General features: G+C 40.3%; 1 protein-coding gene across 1 annotated transcript in view; it reads left to right on the forward strand.

The window, feature by feature from the left end:
* Positions 1-20609, forward strand: part of HLCS (holocarboxylase synthetase) — a 507705-nt gene that overhangs the window by 439833 nt on the left and 47263 nt on the right. The window contains exon 8 of the mRNA XM_053705942.1: positions 9973-10040. Within this exon, the coding sequence (XP_053561917.1) occupies positions 9973-10040 (68 nt within the window). The remainder of the gene's footprint in view (positions 1-9972; positions 10041-20609) is intronic.

The raw sequence follows: 20609 nt of genomic DNA on the forward strand, positions 1-20609 counted from the left end.
GAGGACATTCTGGTTCAGGCGCCGTATTTTAAACAAGCAAACTCTCATACGGAGATCTTGTTGTCTTTTCTGGGAAAGAGTTCTCTGATTCCAGCCACAAGAATAGTGTTTTTAGGGACCATAATAGACTCCCTATTAATGAAGATATTTCTGACAGAGGTCAGAAAAACAAAGATCTTCGACTCTTGCCTTGTCCTTCAGTCCTCTCCTCGGCTGTCAGTGGCTCTATGTATGTAGGTAATTGGTCTGATGGTAGCTTCCATGAACATCATTCCGTTTGCTCGGTTCCATCTCAGACCTCTGCAGTTATGCATGTTAAGGCAATGGAACGGGGACTATGTGGATCTGTCTCCGCAAATAGTTCTGGATCAGGCGACAAGGGACTCTCTTCTTTGGTGGTTGCCTCAGGAACACCTCTCCCAGGGAACTTGCTTTCGCAGACCTTCCTGGGTGATCGTGATGCCAGCCTTCTAGGTTTGGGAGCAATTTGGTGGTCATTGAAGATTCAGGGTCTTTGGACTCGATTTTCAATGCTCTACTGGCCTGGCCTCAGCTAGCCTTAGCCCGGTTTAAAAGGTTCCAGTCGGACAACTTCACTTTGATGGCGTACATCAACCACCAGGGGGAACTCAGAGTTCCTTGGCCATGTCAGAGGTGGCCCGGTTAATCCAGTGGGGGGAGTCTCACAACTTGTCTTTCTGTGATCCACATCCCTGGAGTGGACAATTGGGAGGCGAATTTTATGATCCGACATACCTTTCATCCGGGGGAGTTGGAACTCCATCTGGAAGTATTTTCCAGTTTAATCCTCAATTGGGGGCAGCCAGAACTGGATCTCATGGCTTCTTGGCATAATGCTAAGCTTCTAAGGTACGGCTCGAGGTCAAGGGATCCACAGGCTTTCTTGATAGATGCTCTGGCGGTTCCTTGGAATTTCAGTCTAGTATACATATTTCCTCCTTTCACTGTCCTGCCAAGAGTCATTGCTCGGATCAAGCAGGAGAGGGTGTTGGTGATTCTCATAGCGCCGGCGTGGCCTCGCAGGATCTGGTATGCAGATTTAGTGGAAATGTAATCTCTACCTCCGTGGAGACTCCCTCTGAGGAAGGACCTTCTTCTTCAGGGTCCTTTTCTTCATCCAAATCTCGTTTCTCTGAAGCTGACTGCTTGGAGATTGAATGCTTGATTTTATCTAAGCGTGAGTTTTCAGAGTCGGTCATTGATACCATGATTCAGGCTCGTAAGCCTGTGACAAGAAAGATTTACTATAAGATATGGCGTAAATATTTGTATTGGTGTGAATCCAGAGGCTACTCTTGGAGTAGAGTCAGGATTCCTATGATTTTGTCTTTTCTCCAGGAGGGTCTGGAGAAGGGTTTGTCAGCTAGTACTCTGAAAGGTCAGATTTCTGCGTTGTCTATTTTGTTGCATAAGCGTTTGGCGGATGCGCCAGACGTGCAATCTTTTTGTCAGGCCTGTGTTTAAGCCTGTTACTCCTCCCTGGAGTCTTAACCTTGTTCTTAGAGCTTTACAGCAGGCTCTGTTTGAACCTATGCATTCCTTAGATATCAAGATGTTATCTTGGAAGGATTTGTTTCTTGTTGCTATTTCTTCTGCTCAGAGAGTTTCGGAACTCTTGGCCCTGCAGTTTGATTCTCCTTATTTTATTTTTCATTCTGATAAGGTGGTTTTATGTACTGAATTAGAGGTTGTTTCAAACAAGAATATTTATCAGGAGATTGTGATTCCTTCTTTGTGTCCTAATTCTTCTTCTCCTAAGGAGCGTTTATTGCACAACCTAGATGTTGTGCGTGCATTGAAGTTCTATCTTCAGACGACTAAGGACTTTCGTCAGTCTTCTGCTTTGTTTGTTTGTTTTTCTGGGAAACGCAAGGGTCAGAAAGCTACGGCTACTTCTCTTTGGTTAAGGAGTATTATTCATTTGGCCTATGAGACTGCTGGACAGCAACCTCCTGAGAGAATCATTCACTGCTCATTCTACGAGGGCTGTTTCTTCTTCCTGGGCATTTAAAAATGAAGCTTCTGTGGAACAGATTTGCAAGGCTTCAACTTGGTCCTCTTTGCATACTTTTTCAAAGTTTTATAAATTTGATACTTTTGCCTCAGCTGAGGCTTTTTTGGGAGAAGGGTTCTTTAAGCAGTGGTGCCTTCTGTTTAGGTCCACCTGTTTTGTCCCTCCCTTATCATCTGTGTCCTCTAGCTTGGGTATTGATTCCCACTAGTAATTGATGATTCCGTGGACTCACCATATCTTAGGAAAGTTATTTTTTCTAAAACCTCAGGCACCTCTACACTTTTGTGTTATCTTCTTTTTCCATTTTTCCTTCGGCCGAATGACTGGAGGTTATGGGTAAGGGAAGTGACATATATAGCAGCTTTGCTGTAGTGCTCTTTGCCTCCTCCTGCTGGCCAGAAGTGATATTCCCACTAGTAATTGATGATTCCGTGGACTTGTCATATCCGGAAAGAAAGAAATTTATCAGGTAAGCATAAATTATGTTTTACAACTTACATTGCACTTTGTATTTTCTCTATTGTAAAATAAAACACAGCTTCTGAAAGTGGAAGGAACAGGGGAGTTCCCTGGGCTAAACAAGGGAGTTTCCAAGGAATGCCTGAAGCTCTCTCTTTCTCTGTGAAATGCTGTATGCATTTTTAAATAAGCTGGTGTCACCGATTTTTCTTGACAGCTTTTCTACAGATGAGTTTTGCTCAAAATTTACAATACACTTATTTAACTGGCAGAAAAGTAATATATATTAGACTGTGCGCAAAATCAAGTTAAACTGTAGTGATAACATATCAGTTTTAATTGTAATTGATGCAAACTAAGCCTTTAAATCAGCCCCAGGTGTTATCCAGTTACTTTCTCTCTCCCCTGTGAAAGACTGTATCCCAGAGAGCTTTTTTACTTTCTATGGAATGCATCTCTCATCTCTCTGGGGATTCCAGGTGCCAGCATTTTTCTTATAGAATTAAGTGATTTCACCCCTTGTGAAGTCTGCTCTATAATTTTCTTCTTAAACGGGAAGAGTCCAGAGCTGCATTCATTACTTTTGAGAAATTCAGAACCTGTCCACCAGGAGGAGGCAAAGACACCCCAGTCAAAGGCTTCAAATACCTCCCCCACTTCCCTCATCCCCCAGTCATTCTTTGCCTTTCTTCACAGGAGGTTGGCAGAGAAGTGTCAGAAGTTTGAGATAGTCTCTTATGGACGGTAGTACTCTTTGAAATAGGACTGGAGTTTTAAGTAATCCTGTCAGCCTCTCAGTGAGAGCATGGATAAAAGTTAGAGTCCGGAGATGCAGGGAGAGTTTTTCTGCGAAACCATCCCGACTCATCCCGACTCATATTAACAGCTCCTTGGCAATCAGTGTTGACGAGTTTCGCTGCCTGCCTTTATTCACTCAAGTCCATGTCAGAAGCGAGGCTACTATCTGTCACACTTGAAGGGCCGTGTTCCTGTTCCACGGCGTAGATTCCGGTAAGATCGATATGTGAATGTACTATTAACGAAACGAAACTTTTATCTTAATAAGCAATCATGGGTTAATATCTCCTGAGGGGGGTTATTGAACAGGTTGGGACTTTAATCATGTTTGTTATATGGTTCTATCTGCGAATGTGTAGCAATACTTAGGCTCATGGCTTTTACGGAACATAACGGCCTTATCTTAATGACGCAATCTCTTGAGATTGTGCGCCATTTTTGTGACTGGCATGGTGCACCTCTTGACGGGTGCGGTTACGTTGTTTCTCACTTCCGTATGCTGACTGTGTGGATACAGAGAGAGTCTAGCTCATAGGTTGTGTGGTTCACAGGAGGTGGTGAGTGCCTCAGCCATTGGGAGTGTAAAAAGGGTGCTAGCTAGTGTTTGTCATTTTTGTAATCCCAAGATTATGGAGGATTCTGATATCTTAGACACGGATGTCTCCGATACAGAAAATGTGTCTTGTGATGAATATGAAATGGCCTGGGTAATCAATGCCCATCAGTTATGTTCTGATTGTCGTTCTAGAGTATTCTCTTCTCTCGTATCAGGGAGCTTAGAGTGCGTTGAGCCATTTGCCTCCGAGGTTTCCATGTCCCGTGAAGCGCGTGCCCAGACCCTTTCTTGACTACACAAGCAGGTATTCCTATGGCCTTAACTCCTTCTCCAGAGGGTGGCTTGTTTCCTCCAGAGGTTACGGTGCTCATTTATATCTCCCAAGTGAAATATTTCTAAAATACTGTCCGTGTTCTGTTAACCAGGGCCCGTCAGGCGTGGGATCGCCTGATTCAGATCGGCCTCCTGGGGAAGTGTTGGCCTCTGATGCTTCAGTGGTCACAACCTCGGGCCAGGGTCTTTCTTTAATCCGGCGAGGGATGATTTTGCCTTCCGTTATAGGCTGTCATGTCTTTGTGTCCTTTTAAGACATGTTTTGCTGATGTTAGAGGATCCCAGTCCAAGTGGGCCGAGGGATCCGAGGCCTTAGATGCTGGATGGCAAGATGGATAGACGTTTGGGGATGAAGCTAATCTCCTTAACGTCTCAGTTTTTCTTTTTAGTCTTTTATGTTTCGGTTCCTGTTCTGAGCTTGGGTGAATGGGGCCTCTGATCGTCTGGTCCCATTGGCGTTCTCATTCACCTGCGGGTGCTGCCTTCCTTTTATTTTGATCCGGATGGATGTGTTTGATTTGTTTTTCTTAAGCTCATGTCTGATAGTTTTCCGTTTTGGGAACGTTATTCTCTGGAACAGATACTTGCGATTTTGTGGTCGCGTGGGCACTTCCACAGAAGTTGCACACTTTTGAATAACAGAATTATGTTTTCTAGTTCATTTATCGAACCTTCGGGTCAAATTTTCTTGGACCTTGGACAGTTCTGGAGTGTCCTTATACCAGGCAGGTTGGACGCTTTTCTGCTTTTACTTGGGTTCATGTCACCCTTGTGATACTGATTTAATCCTGTCGGATTCTGAATGTCACTTGGCCTTTTGATATGGATTCCGGACTCAGATCTTATTTCGAAGTATGAGGCCTAGTGTGTAGATACAACGCTTCCGAATGGAGGGTTGTGAATGCTGGGGAGGTATTTGAAGCCTTTGGCTGGGGTGTCTTTGCCTTGTCCTGGTGGCCATGTTCTGAATTTCCAAAAAGTAATGAATGCAGCTGTGAACTCTTCCCGTCAGAAGAAAAGAAAATTATCAGGTAAGCATAATTTGTTTTCTCTCCAAGCTAAAGAATATTTGCTTATCTGATCCATAGAAAGTAATTAGGTTCTATGGGAAACTGTTGATGGCCGTTTTTTCAGTTTTATTTTAAATAAAGTGCAATGTAATTTGTAAAAGATATACACAGAAAGCATAATTATAAATTGTAAAATCACAATCCTAAATACATTGCTTTGAAAGTGCAAAGTTAAGTTTTAATGTAAAAAAACTTAATCTGAAGTGTAAAGTAATATAAAATACAAATCACAACGTGTAAATATAGCAGAACTGTCATATCATGTAGTGCTATATTGCTCTGGGCTTGTCTCTCCTTTACATACAAAAATGTAGGGAATATCACTAGGAATCTCACAGTGCTAGAGGACCACTTTAGATCATCTCATCTGAGCAGAGAGCTTTAGATCACTAGACCCTATGAGAGACAAAGATAAGAGGGTGAAAAAGAGACCATGATTAATGGAAAGGATGAGGGGCACTCTGTTTGTTAGGGGAGGATGTTAAAAAAAGACTAGTCTGGGTAAGGTAAGGTAACTGAGAGGATTACAAGTACATATTAGAGTATTGGGGTCATCAGGTGCTGGTGTGACATAGTTGTGGCTGATAGAAGGGGCAACACAGAACACAAGGCTGTGTGTGTGGGAAAGAAAATTGAGGGAGGAATGAGGAAATGCTTGTGTGTGCAGATCAGGATATGGGCTAGGGTGAAGAAAATAGGTTTAAAAAGGGGAAAGAGATCGCTGTTTGTGGTGGCTGTGAGGTTGTTATACCTTTAGAAAATATAATTTCTCTGATTTGAAGAATGGCATGGGGTTTGTCACTATTGATGTCATTGATGATGTCATTGATGATTTAGAAAATATCATTTATCTGTGTAGGATGATGTCACTACTAATGCCATTGATTATGTCATAGGTGATGTCATTAATGATTAAGACAATATAATTTCTCTGATCTGTGGGATGATGGTCATCATTGAAGATATCATCAACAATGTTATGTGTGATGCAATCAGCGATGTCATGCAAAGCACCCAGAGCAAGGGCAGTTTAAGTTCAGAATTTCTTTGCTTTTTAAAATGTTATTAAGAAATTAAACTCTAGGCATTAACCCCTTAATGACCAAGGATGTACCCTCTGGGTTTTCAAGTGCTGGAAGCGATCGTGATCGCATCCAGCCGCTTTCAGGGTATTGCAGCGATGCCTCAATATTGAGGCATCATGCAGTACCCTTTTTTAAGCACACTGATGCAGAGAGGGCCACTCTGTGGCCCTCTCTGCATCGGCCATGATGGTGCAGATCGTTGGTGGCGTGGAAGGGATACAAGGGAGGCGGGTGGGTGGCCCATCTCTGGATCACTTCCTCTGAGCGCGGATCTTGTTCTGGCAGTGCGGTGACAGTGTTGAAAGTGTGTGCGCTAATTAGTACAGTACTACAGTGTAATAAGGGATGGAGGGGGGGATAAGTCTTGGAGAAAAGGGTCTGGGAGGGGGGTAGGGTATTGAGGGGGGCAGCTACACTACAGAAAATTGGTTTTGTTATAAAACAAAAAACTTTTTTTTTTTAGCAAACTGGGTACTGGCAGACAGCTGCCAGTACCCAAGATGGCGGCAAATAGGTAGAGGGGGAGGCTTAGAGAGCTGTTTGGTGGGGATCAGGGAGGTTGGGGGCTAAGGGGGATCCAACACTGCAGAATAATATAAAAAAATATTATTTAAAAAAAAGCCTTTTATTTTAGTACTGGTAGACTTTCTGCCAGTACTTAAGATGGCAGTGACAATTGTGAGGTGTGGGAGAGAGGAGAGCTGTTTGAGAGGGGTCAGGGAGGGATCAGGGGGTGGGATGTGTCAGGTGGGAGCCTGATCTCTACACTAAAGCTAAAATTAACCCTACAAGCTACCTAATTAACCCCTTCACTGCTGGGCATAATACAAGTGTGGTGTGCAGCAGCATTTAGCGGCCTTCTAATTATCAAAAAGCAACGCCAAATCCATATATGTCTGTTATTTCTAAACAAAGGAAATCACAGAGAAGCATTTACAACCATTTGTGCCATAATTGCACAAGCTGTTTGTAAATAATTTCAGTGAGAAACCTAAAGTTCAAAAGTTCACGATTTTTGTAATTTTATCGCATTTGGCGGTGAAATGGTGGCATGAAATATACTAAAATGGACCTAGATCAATACTTTGGGTTGTCTACTAAAATATATATACATGTGAAGGGTTATTCAGGGATTCCTGACAGATATCAGTTTTACAATGTAACTATTGCTAATTTTGAAAAAACAAAATGGTTTGAAATAGCAAAGTGCTACTTGTACTTATTGCCCTATAACTTGCAAAAAAAGCCAAGGACATGTAAACATTGAGTATTTCTAAACTCAGGACAAAATTTAGAAACTATTTAGCATAGGTGTTTTTTGGTATTTGTAGAATTGTAACAGATTTTAGGGGTCAAAGTTAGAAAAAGTGTGTTTTTTTCCATCATATTTAAAAAAAAAAATGTATAGTAAATTATATGATATGATGAAAATAATGGTATCTTTAGAAAGTCCATTTAATGGCAATGTGTGGGTACAGGAAATGAGTAAGAGTAAAATTACAGCTAAACACAAACACCGCAGAAATGTAAAAGTAGCCTTGGTCCTTAACAGTAAGAATATTGAAATATGGTCTGGTCACTAAGGGGTTAAATGGACATGAAACTCAAATGTTTTCATGATTCAGATAGAGCATGCAATTTTAAACAACTTTCTACTTTACTTGTATTATCAGATATTCTTCGGTCTCATGGTTTCTTTTGTTGAAGAGAAGACATGTATGCTCAGGCTTGTTCACATGTCTGGAGCACTATATGGCAGCATTTTTGCAAGAGCAGTATCCATTTGCAAGAGCACTAGTTGACAGCACTATTTCCTGCCATGTAGTGCTCCAGAACCTACATAGATATAGCTTCAACAAAGAATACAATGGGAACACAGCAATTTTCCTTCTTCTGTCCTACTTGATCCCTTCCTTACTCTCTCTTCCCTCTCTGCCTTTCCTCCAACTTGTCCTCTCTCCCCTGCCCTCCATCTTGTCCTCTCTCCCCTGCTCTCCATCTTGTCCTCTCTCCCCTGCCCTCCATCTTGTCCTCTCTTCCCTGCCCTCCATCTTGTCCTCTCTCCCCTGCCCTCCATCTTGTCCTCTCTCACCTGCCCTCCATCTTGTCCTCTCTCTCCTGCCCTCCATCTTGTCCGCTCTCCCCTGCCCTCCATCTTGTCTGCTCTCCCCTGCCCTCCATCTTGTCTGCTCTCCCCTGCCCTCCATCTTGTCCTCTCTTCCCTGCCCTCCATCTTGTCCTCTCTCCCCTGCCCTCCATCTTGTCCTCTCTCCCCTGCCCTCCATCTTGTCCGCTCTCCCCTGCCCTCCATCTTGTCCGCTCTCCCCTGCCCTCCATCTTGTCTGCTCTCCCCTGCTCTCCATCTTGTCTGCTCTCCCCTGCCCTCCATCTTGTCTTCTCTTCCCTGCCCTCCATCTTGTCCGCTCTCCCCTGCCCTCCATCTTGTCTGCTCTCCCCTGCCCTCCATCTTGTCTGCTCTCCCCTGCCCTCCATCTTGTCCGCTCTCCCCTGCCCTCCATCTTGTCCGCTCTCCCCTACCCTCCATCTTGTCCTTTCTTCCCTGCCCTCCATCTTGTCCTCTCTCCCCTGCCCTCCATCTTGTCCTCTCTCCCCTGCCCTCCATCTTGTCTGCTCTCCCCTGCCCTCCATCATGTCTGCTCTCCCCTGCCCTCCATCTTGTCCTCTCTCCCCTGCCCTCCATCTTGTCCTCTCTCCCCTGCCCTCCATCTTGTCTGCTCTCCCCTGCCCTCCATCTTGTCCTTTCTTCCCTTCCCTCCATCTTGTCCTCTCTCCCCTGCCCTCCATCTTGTCCTCTCTTCCCTTGCACATGATCTTGTCCTCTCTCCCCTGCCCTCCATCTTGTCCTCTCTCCCCTGCCCTCCATCTTGTCCTCTATGCCCTGCCCTCCATCTTGTCCTCTATCCCCTGCCCTCCATCTTGTCCTCTCTCCCCTGCCCATCCATCTTGTCCTCTCTCCCCTGCCCTCCATATTGCCCTCTCTCCCCTGCCCATCCATCTTGTCCTCTCTCTCTTGCCCTCCATCTTGCCCTCTCTCCCCTGTCCATCCATCTTGTGTTCTCTTCATTTCTTTTCTTCATCCTCCACTTTTCCCTCCCTCCCATTCCTCCATTTCTTTCCTCTCACCCTTCCTTTCCCCCCCCCAATCTTTCCCTCCTTACTTCATCTGTCCTCCCTCTCATTCCTCCCTTCCCGTTCTCCCTCCATTTCCTCTCTATCCCTTCCTTTTCTTCATCTCATCCTTCCAACCTCCTTAACTCCTTCATTCTTTCTTTTTCCTCCATCCTATTTAACTCTGTCACTATATATCTGTCTTCAAATCATCCCTCTTACACCCCTCTCCTGCCATGTACACTACTTCAGGCTGCTTGTGAACATTACAGATTTGGACCTACACAGCTACAGTCACAGTCCAGTGATACTTTAGTTTGTGTTCATCTATTCATTGCTTAGGTTTTTATGTCAGTACTGCGCAGGGGCACAAATATTTTTTGTCTGTTTTTCAGCATTAAAATTATAAATGCAAAGTGAGGCTGACTGCTCATTTCACACTTAATTAGTTTTTATTTGTCACTGCTTCCTGTTCTAACTAACCAGTTGCTTTCCCATCACTTTCAGGTTGATGTTTCATGAACCAAAGGAAATGGGGTTAATTGCTATTGCGGCCCAGCAGACTCAAGGCAAAGGTCAGCAAATTACCTTCAATTAACACAATATATGCCCAGAGAGGCTCCCGTCTAACACACTATGTTTTCTGTAGTGCGATTATTGCTTTATTGTTATTATTATGTTATCACAGCTGTGTTATGAACCTTTAAAAAAATCAACTTTAAAGTGTAAGCTTCCCAAAAAAAGCTCTTTTTCTTTTGCCAAGTGCCATATTTTTTGTCATTTTTAAAACCAATTTTTAAAAACTTGTAACGTTTATTTTAAAAACTATCTGATGAAGCACAGCCAAATAGTTAATATATTTTAGTAATACTGTAAATAAGTTGTCTAAATAGATTGTGAGAAGATTAGAAGATGCAATTTATGCTCAAACACTCAAGGTATACATGTGCTGCAACATGACAATTAGTATTTCTAGAGACTTATAGAACGATTTTCTTCATGCAGTGATTTGTTACTGCTTAATAGATTTTACTATAGGGACATGAATGTCAAAATTAAACGTTCATGATTCAGATTGACCATGTCATTTTAAGAGACTTTTCAATTTACTTCTACTATCAAACTGGCTTTATTCTCTTGGTATCTTTTATTGAAAAGCATATCTAGGTAGGAGCAGCAATGCACTACTGGGAGCTAGCTAATGATTGGTGGCTACACATCTATGCGGCTTGTCATTGTCTCACCAGTTGTGTTCAGCTAAGTCTACCAGTAGTGCATTGTTATACGATATCAATAAAGCAGAGAGGTTCCAAATGTGCAATCCAAATGAGGGCTAGATTAGAGTGGAGCGCTAAAAGTTATGCGCAAGCAAAATTGGGTTTATCGTGGTTGCGCGCGTAGTTTTTTTTGCTCATACTACAAGTTGAAAGTAAGCGCCATTGCTTGAGCGCAATTGAAGTTAACGCGCATCGGGTTAGCGTGACCTTAGAGCTCTGGTTAACTGTTTTGCAAAACAAAAAAGTGTCAAAAAGCACATAAAAAATACACTACAAAGTACAGTTACACTCATAATAATACTGTCTAATAATAATTATGAGGGATATTTATCAAAGCCTCTCGCCGACACCAATACGCTCGCCTAACATCGTGGCCACGGACCTGAATATGCTCTCCATATTTATAAAAAAAGCTGGCAAAAAGACACGCACCAAGTACGGGGCGATGAGCATTGGACTGTTGTTAACTAGCAGTCATCGATCTTGCGTCTATTCGGCTTTTTACCAACTTTATTTATACCCTGTCACTAAATGCTGCCACTATACTAAAATGTTTAACCCCTATCCCGCCGCTCCCGTACCCCGCCACCACCTAAATAAACTTATTAACCCCTATCCCGCCGCTCCCGTACCCCACCACCACCTAAATAAACTTATTAACCTCTATCCCGCCGCTCCCGGACCTGCCGCCACCTAAATAAACATATTAACCCCTATCCCGCCGCTCCCGGACCCTGCCGCAACCTAAATAAATGTATTAACTACTAAACCTCTGGCCTCCCACATCACTACCACTAACTAAACCTATTAACCCCTAAACCACCAGCCCCCACATCGCCATAAACTAAATTAAGCTATTAACCCCTAAACCTAACAACCCGCTAACTTTAAATTAAAATTACAACATCCCTATCTTATAATAAATTTAAACTTACCTGTAGAATTAAAAGAAACTATTTTTAAACTATTAATTACCCTAACTATTATACTACAATTAAATTAAACTAGAAATTAAATAAACTAAATTACATATTAAAAAACCCTAACCCTATTCTAATTATTTAAATCTACTATTTTACCTTATTAGAAATTACTATATTACAAAAAAAAAACACATTATCAAAAATAAAAACAAATTACACCTAATCTAATAGCCCTATCAAAATAAAAAGCCCCCCAAAATAACACCCCCCCTAGCCTACAATAAACTACCAATGGCCATCCTTAAAAGTGCCTTTTGTGGGGCATTGCCCCAAAGAAATCGGCTCTTTTACCTGTAAAAAAAAAAATACAAACACCCCCCAACAGTAAAACCCACCACCCAACCAACCAACCACCCCAAATAAAAAGCCTATCTAAAATAACCTTCGGCTTTTTACCAACTTTATTTATACCCTGTCACTAAATGCTGCCACTATACTAAAATGTTTAACCCCTAACCCACCGCTTCTGGACCCCGCAGCCACCTAAATAAACTTATTAACCCCTATCCCGCCACCACCTAATTAAACTTATTAACCCCTATCCTGCCGCTCCCAGGCCCCGCCGCCACCTAAATAAACGTATTAACCCCTAAACATCTGGCCTCCCACATCACTACCACTAACTAAACCTAATAACCCCTAAACCACCAGCCCCCCACATCGCCATAAACTAAATTAAGCTATTAACCCCTAAACCTAACAACCCGTTAACTTTAAATTAAAATTACAACATCCCTATCTTATAATAAATTTAAACTTACCTGTAAAATTAAAAGAAACTATTTTTAAACTATTAATTAACCTACCCTAACTATTATACTACAATTAAATTAAACTAGCAATTAAATAAACTAAATTACAAATTAAAACAACCCTAACCCTACTCAAATTATTTAAATCTACTATTTAACCTTATTAAAAATGACTAAATTAGTAAATTAAATTAATATTCAAAGCTCTTACAACATCCAGAGAATGTAAGGATCTCTCCAAATAATTCTTAGGATTAGGACACAAAGAGGGAACAACAATTTCCCTATTAATGTTGTTAGAATTCACAACTTTAGGTAAAAACTGAAATGAAGTCCGCAAAAATGCCTTATCCTGATGGAAAATCAGAAAAGGAGACTCACAAGAAAGAGCAGATAATTCGGAAACTCTTCTAGCATAAGAGATAGCCAAAAGGAACAAGACTTTACAAGAAAGTAGTTTAATATCCAAAGAGTGCATAGGTTCAAAATGAGGAGCCTGTAAAGCCTTCAAAACCATTAAGACTCCAAGGAGGAGAGATTGATTTAATGACAGGCTTGATACGGACCAAAGCCTGCACAAAACAGTGAGTATCATGAAGCTTAGCAATCTTTCTGCGAAATAAAACAGAAAGAGTAGTGATTTGTCCCTTCAAGGATCTTGCAGACAAACCTTTATCCAAACCATCCTGGAGAAACTGTAAAATTCTAGGAATTCTAAAATAATGCCAGGAGAATTTATGAGAAGAACACCATGAAATATGTCTTCCAAACTCGATAATAAATCTTTCTAGAAACAGATTTACGAGCCTGAAACATAGTATCAATCACTGAATCAGAGAAACCTCTATGACTACGCACCAGGCTTTCAATTTCCATACCTTCAAATTTAATGATTTTGAGATCCTGATGAAAAAACGGTGCTTGAGACAGAAGCTCTGGTCTTAAAGGAAGTGGCCAAGGTTGGCAACTGTACATCCGGACAAGATCCGCATACCAAAACCTGTAAAGCCATGCTGGTGCTACCAGAAACAAAAAAACGATTGTTCCATGATGATCTTGGAGATCACTCTTGGAAGAAGAACTAGAGGCGGAAAGATATAAGCAGGTTGGTAAAACCAAGGAACTGCTGACACATCCACCGACTCCGCCTGAGGATCCCTGGACCTGGACAAGTACCTGGGAAGTTTCATGTTTAGATGGGAAACCATCAGATCTATTTCTGGAAGACCCCACATCTGAACAAGCTGAAAAAACACATCTGGATGGAGAGACCACTCCCCCAGATGTAAAGTATGACGGCTGAGATAATCCGCTTCCCAATTGTCTACACCTGGGATATGTACCACAGAAATTAGACAAGAGCTGGAATCTGCCCAAGAAAGTATCCAAGATACTTCTTTCATAGCTAGGGGACTGTGAGTCCCATCCTGATGATTGACATATGCCACAGTTGTGATATTGTCTGTCTGAAAACAAATGAATGGTTCTCTCTTCAACAGAGGCCAAACCTGAAGAGCCCTGAAAATAGCACAGAGTTCTAAAATATTAATTGGTAACCTTGCCTCTTGAGATTTCCAAACCCCATGTGCTGTCAGAGATCCCCAGACAGATTCCCAACCTGAAAGACTTGCATCTGTTGTTTTTACAGTCCAGGTTGGATGAACAAAAGAGGCCCCTTGAGCTATACGATGGTGATCTAACCACCAATTTAGAGAGAGTCGAACATTGGGATTTAAGGATATTAATTGTGATATCCTTGTATAATCCCTGCACCATTGATTCAGCATACAAAGCTGAAGAGGTCTCATATGAAAACGAGCAAAGGGGATCGCATCCGATGCTGCAGTAATGAGACCTAAAACTTCCATGCACATAGCCACTGAAGTGAATGATTGAGACTGAAGGTTTCGACAAGCTCAAACCAATTTTTTTCGTCTCTTGTCTGTTAGAGACAGAGTCATGGACACTGAATCTATCTGGAAACCTAAAAACATGACCCTTGTCTGAGGAATCAAGGAACTTTTTGGTAAATTGATCCTCCAACCCTGTCTTTGAAGAAACAACACTAGTTGATTTGTGTGAGATTCGGCAGAATGTAAAGACTGAGCTAGTACCAAGATATCGTCTAAATAAGGAAACACTGCAATACCCTGTTCTCTGATTACAGAGAGTAGGCCACCGAGAACCTTTGAAAAAATTATTGGAGCTGTCGATAGGCCAAATGGAAGAGCAACAAATTGGTAATGCTTGTCTAGAAAAGAGAATCTCGGAAACCGATAGTGGTCTGGCTGAATCGGAATAAGAAGATATGAATCCTGTAAGTCTATCATGGACATATAATGACCTTGCTGAACAAAAGGCAGAATAGTCCACCATTTTGAAAGTTGGCACTCTTACAAAACTATTAAAAATTTTCAGATCCAGAACTGGCCCGAATGAATTTTCTTTCTTTGGGACAATGAATAGATTTGAATAAAACCCCAGATCCTGTTCCTGAAATGGAACTGTTATGAATACCCCTGAAAGCTCTAGATTTGAAACTAACTTCAGAAAAGCCTGAGCCTTCACTGGATTTGCTGGAACTTGTGAGAGAAAAAAATCTTCTCACAGGAGGTCTTACTCTGAAACCTATTCGATTCCCTTGAGAGACAATACTCTGAATCCATTGATTTTGGATAGAATCTGCTCAAATGTTTTGGAAAAATTTGAATCTGCCCCCACCAGCTGAGCTGGAATGAGGGCCGCACCTTCATGCGGACTTGGGGACTGGCTTTGGTTTTTTAAAACGCTTGGATTTATTCCAACTTGAAGAAGGTTTCCAATTGGAACCAGATTATTTGGGGTTAGGATTGGCTTTCTGTACCCTATTCTGTCGAAAAGAACAAAAATGATTAGAAGCTTTAGATTTACCCTTAGATATTTTATCCTGAGGTAAAAAAACTCCCCCCCCCCCCCCAGTGACAGTTGAAATAATTGAATCCAACTGAGAACCAAATAAATTGTTACCTTGGAAAGAAGAAGAGATAGTAAGCTAGACTTAGATACCATGTCAGCATTCCAATATTTGAGCCACAAAGCTCTTCTAGCTCAAATAGCTAAAGACATAGATTTATGATATTGATGATATCAAAAATAGCATTACAGATAAAATGATTAGCATGTTGATGCAAGCGAACAATGCTGGACAAATCAGGATCCTATTCCTGTTGCGCTAAGCTTTCCAACCAAAAGGTTGATGCAGCTGCAACATCAGCCATGGATATAGCAGGCCTAAGAATGTAGCCAGAAAATAAATAAGCTTTCCTTAGTTAAGTTTCCTATCTAAAGGGTCCTTTAAAGAAGTACTATCTTCCATAGGAATAGTAGTATGTTTGGCAAGAGTAGAAATAGCCCCATCAACTCCAATCTAACTGCTGGCAAAGGATACAATTTTTTAAACCTAGAGGAAGGAATACAAGAAGTACCAGGCCTATTCCATTTCTTTGAAATCATATCAGAAATAGCATCAGGAACTGGAAAAACCTCTGGCGTAACCACAGGAGGTTTATAAACTGAATTTAAACGTTTACTAGTTTTAATATCAAGAGGACTAGTTTCCTCAATATCCAAAGTAATCAACATCTCTTTTAACAAGGAACGAATATACTCTATCTTAAAGAGATAAGTAGATTTGTCAGTGTCAATATCTGAGGTAGGATCTTCTGAACCAGATAGATCCTCATCAGAGGAGGATAATTCAGTATGTTGTCGGTCATTTGAAATTTCATCAACCTTTATGAGAAGTTTTAAAAGACCTTTTACGTTTATTTGAACGTGGAATAGCAGACAAAGCCTTCTGAATCGCATCAGCAATAAAATCTTTTATATTCACAGGGATATCATGTACATTAGATGTTAAAGGAACAGGCATTGTACTACTACTGATGGACACATTCTCTGCATGTAAAGGCTTATCATGACAACTGTTACATACTACAGCTGGAGATATAATCTCAGCTAACTTACAACAGATACACTAAGCTTTGGTAGAACTGTTATCAGGCAGCAGGGTTCCAACAGTGGGTTCTAAGACAGGATCAGATTGAGACATCTTGCAAATGTAAGAGAAAAAAAACAACATATAAAGCAAAATTATTAATTTCCTTATATTGCAGTTTCAGGAATGGGAAAAAAATGCAAACAGCATAGCCCTCTGAGCATAAAAAAAGGCAAGAGGCATATAGGAAGTGGGGTTTAAATAATAAAATTATTTGGCACCAAGTATGACGCACAACACAAAATGACATTTTTTGGCTCTAACAACATCCGGAAACTCACGTCATGGCAGACACAACCTTGTGCAAGGAAACTTGGCGTCAACTAAGACGCCGGAAATTAAGAATTTGCGTCACCGAATGTACCTTTGCGCCAAAAAAAATTTCTCGCTCCAAGAATGACGCAATAAATATCAGCATTTTGCGACCTTGCAAGCCTAATTTTGCCCACGAAAATTAATGAAAAAGCAGTCATTTTGAAGAAAAGACTATACCCCAGGTAAGAAAAAATAACTTCCTAAATATGCTTTTTCCCAATTTTGAAACTGATAGTCTGCAAAAGGAAATATATATAAACCTGACTCATGGCAAATATAAGTACAGTACAATACATATATTTAAAACTTTATATTAATACATAAAGTGCCAAACCACAGCTGAGAGTGTCTTAAGTAATGAAAACATACCATCCACATATAGCAGATAGCCAAACCAGTACTGAAACGGTTATCAGTAGAGGTAATGGAATATGAGAGTATATCGTCGATCTGAAAAGGGAGGTAGGAGATGAATCTCTACGACCGATAACAGAGAACCTTTGAAAAGATTTCCTTTGAGGAAAACCATAGAATCTTCACATCCCTCACAGAAGAAAATCTAGCACAAACTTATTTCACCACCTCCATAGGGAGGCAAAGTTAGTAAAACTTAATTGTGGGTGTGGTGAGGGGTGTATTTATAGGCATTTTGAGGTTTGGGAAACTTTGCCCCTCCTGGTAGGATTGTATATCCCCATACGTCACTAGCTCATGGACTCTTGCCAATTACATGAAAGAAATTCATATTTTCATGTTGTGTTAGCGCACTTGAGAATATGCGATTGGGTTTGTGCACAAGTAGGCTGTTAGTTTTTTCCATGTTTTTGCTCCATTGGTTCCACTTGTAATCTGGCCCTAAATATTTTATGTATAAAAAAAACATCAAGCAATATGATCCTGGTAATCTATAAATAAAATTGGATCAGGTTAATGGACCAGCAGCCCAGGTCATTTCTGGGCTGGCCGACCTGACTGGCTTAAAGCTAGTATCCTAGACACGCCCACCTTCCAATAACCAATAGTGAAAGGAGGATGACATGTACTCCTCACAGTCCATCTATACCTAACTTAACGTTAATGAAAATAAACCAAGTGTATACAATCTAAAACTGTAGTGCAAGCGTCATCACATACTGAGCTGTGATATAAATGAAATGAGGGTATATGGGTATAACTAAAAACACACCCAAAACATTGATCTATGTGTAGATCACTCTACAGTGCCGGCAAAGCTACACTCTCATAATCGAAATACAATGCAAATAATAACATGAAACCTAAAAGTGTAATCTGAAAAGAACGTAATGTTGGGAATAACTCATAATGAGCATGTGTGTAAAACCTAGTGTATATATGCTATATGTGGATATGACTATAGCGATATATGTCTAAATGTGTATGTGCACCAGGTATAAGACCTGGTGCACACATACTATGTATAGATATGGCCAAGATGTTATATATGGGAGAAATTGATGTATATAAAACCAGCTAAAGTAGTGTATTAAAGAAAGTCCCCTAAATTAACAGGTTATATACATCCCGATGGCCAAATACAACTCAAGAGATGGTGACATCAAACCATGGTTTACGTAAAATTAATATGCAGACAGCACCAACATTTAAAAGAAAAAAAATATTCAACTAAAAGCAGCAGAGTCTATGACTTCATTTAGGTCTGATGGAAATATTGATTTGAATCTATATATCCAGTATGTTTCCCTCTGGTGTAATTTACTAAAACGATTATACCTATTGGATACAGGAATACTCTCTAAAGGAGTGATGGAAAATTGGCAGTCCCCTTTCATTAAACACAATGACTAGAGATACTGTGCTTCAAGTATCCTTTATTGATATTCCTAAAGTGCTCGCTCCTCCTGATACGTACCTTACAAGAGGTGCACCCTAAGTATCGCAGGCTGCACCTACAAGTAAGGATGTATATTACAAAATTAGCGTTACAGGATAGACACCCATTAATATTGAATAGCTCTCCAGTGACATTAGATGTAATATTCTGGGACCGATGGGTTATGTATTGATTTGTACACAACAACCTTTTTATTTTTGGACTTACATGTTAGTGATCATCTGTTTCTTTTAGATATCACTATGTTACTTGATGCTAGCGTTTTAAAGTGGGTGCTCTTTTAAAGACTGCAGTAGGTTTAACCACTAAGGTTTTCTTGAGTATTGGATCTTTTAATTGGATAGGACAATGTCTGGTAAGAGTCTTCTTGATAGCCCTAGAGCTAGAATTAAACTGGGTAACAAAAAGTGGTTGATCATCCATATTGTTTATCCCCTCACCATCTTTCTTTTTGGGCTTTAAAATAAGGATCTGTCAATTTGTTTGCTCTTTCTCAACTATTCTCAATCAAAGGGAATGGATAGCCTTTCTCTTTGAATATTTCTTCCAAAACCCTAGATTGTATATTAAACATTTCAATGGACCTGCAGTTCCTACAAATTCTTCAGAATTGGCTATATGGTATATTCACTTTCCAACTCTTTAAATGATTACTTGAAAAATGTAGAAAGTTGTTACTGTCTACTGACTTAAAATATGTAAAAAAAAATGTAAATTATCAACTGTTTCCCATGCCAATACCAAATCTAGAAATTAGATTTGTTCATGCTGTATACTGGATGAGAATGTAAGACCCATTTGGTTATTATTTGTACAAAAACAGTCACTTCTTCAATCGAGCCCTCCCTAATGAATAGTAGATCGTCAATGTAACAGCCATAGAACACTAGGTTTCCTCTCCATTTAGAATTATATATATATATATATATATATATATATATACACACACACACTGTTCTTCAAATTTGCCCATAGAAAGGTTGTCAAAAAAGAGAACATAGCAAATTTGGTGATAAAATAAAATTGGAAAGTCTCTTAAAATTGCATTCCCTACCTAAATCCTTAAAAATGTATTTTGAATTTCATGCCCCTATACAAATAATTGTATACTTAACCGCTTTGCTGCTGAGCAATTTTCACACACCTGTGCTGGGGCTGTTTTTAGCTGTTTGGCCCTTGTTGCATGTACACGTAAATTTCAACTTTTTTTCTGTGAGGTACATTTTTTCAGCAGACCAAGAAGTTTTAGAAAATAATTATAGTTTGCAAAAATATCATCAAATAGCAAAATGCTCAATATAAAATTCAAATCAATTTACGTTTTGTTGTAATTTACTTTGTCATACTTAGTAAATAGTAGCACGGAAGTAATTATTATTATTGTTTATTTATAAAGCGCCAAAATATTACACAGTGCTGTAACTTTCAGTATACCATTATGGGGTACATAATTTTTCATCAAACCAATCGTATAAAAAGTGCTGCCAATAATCAATGAAAATGGCATATTACGTCAACATTATGAAAGATTGAGATCAATCCCTTAATTAACCCCTTAATTAGGTGTGTGTGTTTTGCTTTCTTTTGTTAAACCCTCTGTTCAGTATGATGTAATTGCTTCCCTTATCTCACAACTACTTACAGCAGGGGTGGGCAGACTTTTGCAAGGCAAGGGCTACCTCTAATTTTATTCCAAGTGACGTGGTCACCTAACAAAAAAAAAAAACACCAGTTGCTGGCTGAAAATTGTATTTTTGGCACAAATAGGACCTGCTGGCTGAAAATTGTATTTTGGCCTCAAATAGGACCTGCTGGCGGAAATTTTTATTTTTGCCATAAATAATACAGCTTTAAAAATCAGCCGCACTCTTTACTAACTGCAAGAGCTCTCTCTTTATGTGACGCTGG

Source organism: Bombina bombina, chromosome 3 (genome assembly GCF_027579735.1).
Source record: "Bombina bombina isolate aBomBom1 chromosome 3, aBomBom1.pri, whole genome shotgun sequence".
NCBI lineage: Eukaryota > Metazoa > Chordata > Amphibia > Anura > Bombinatoridae > Bombina > Bombina bombina.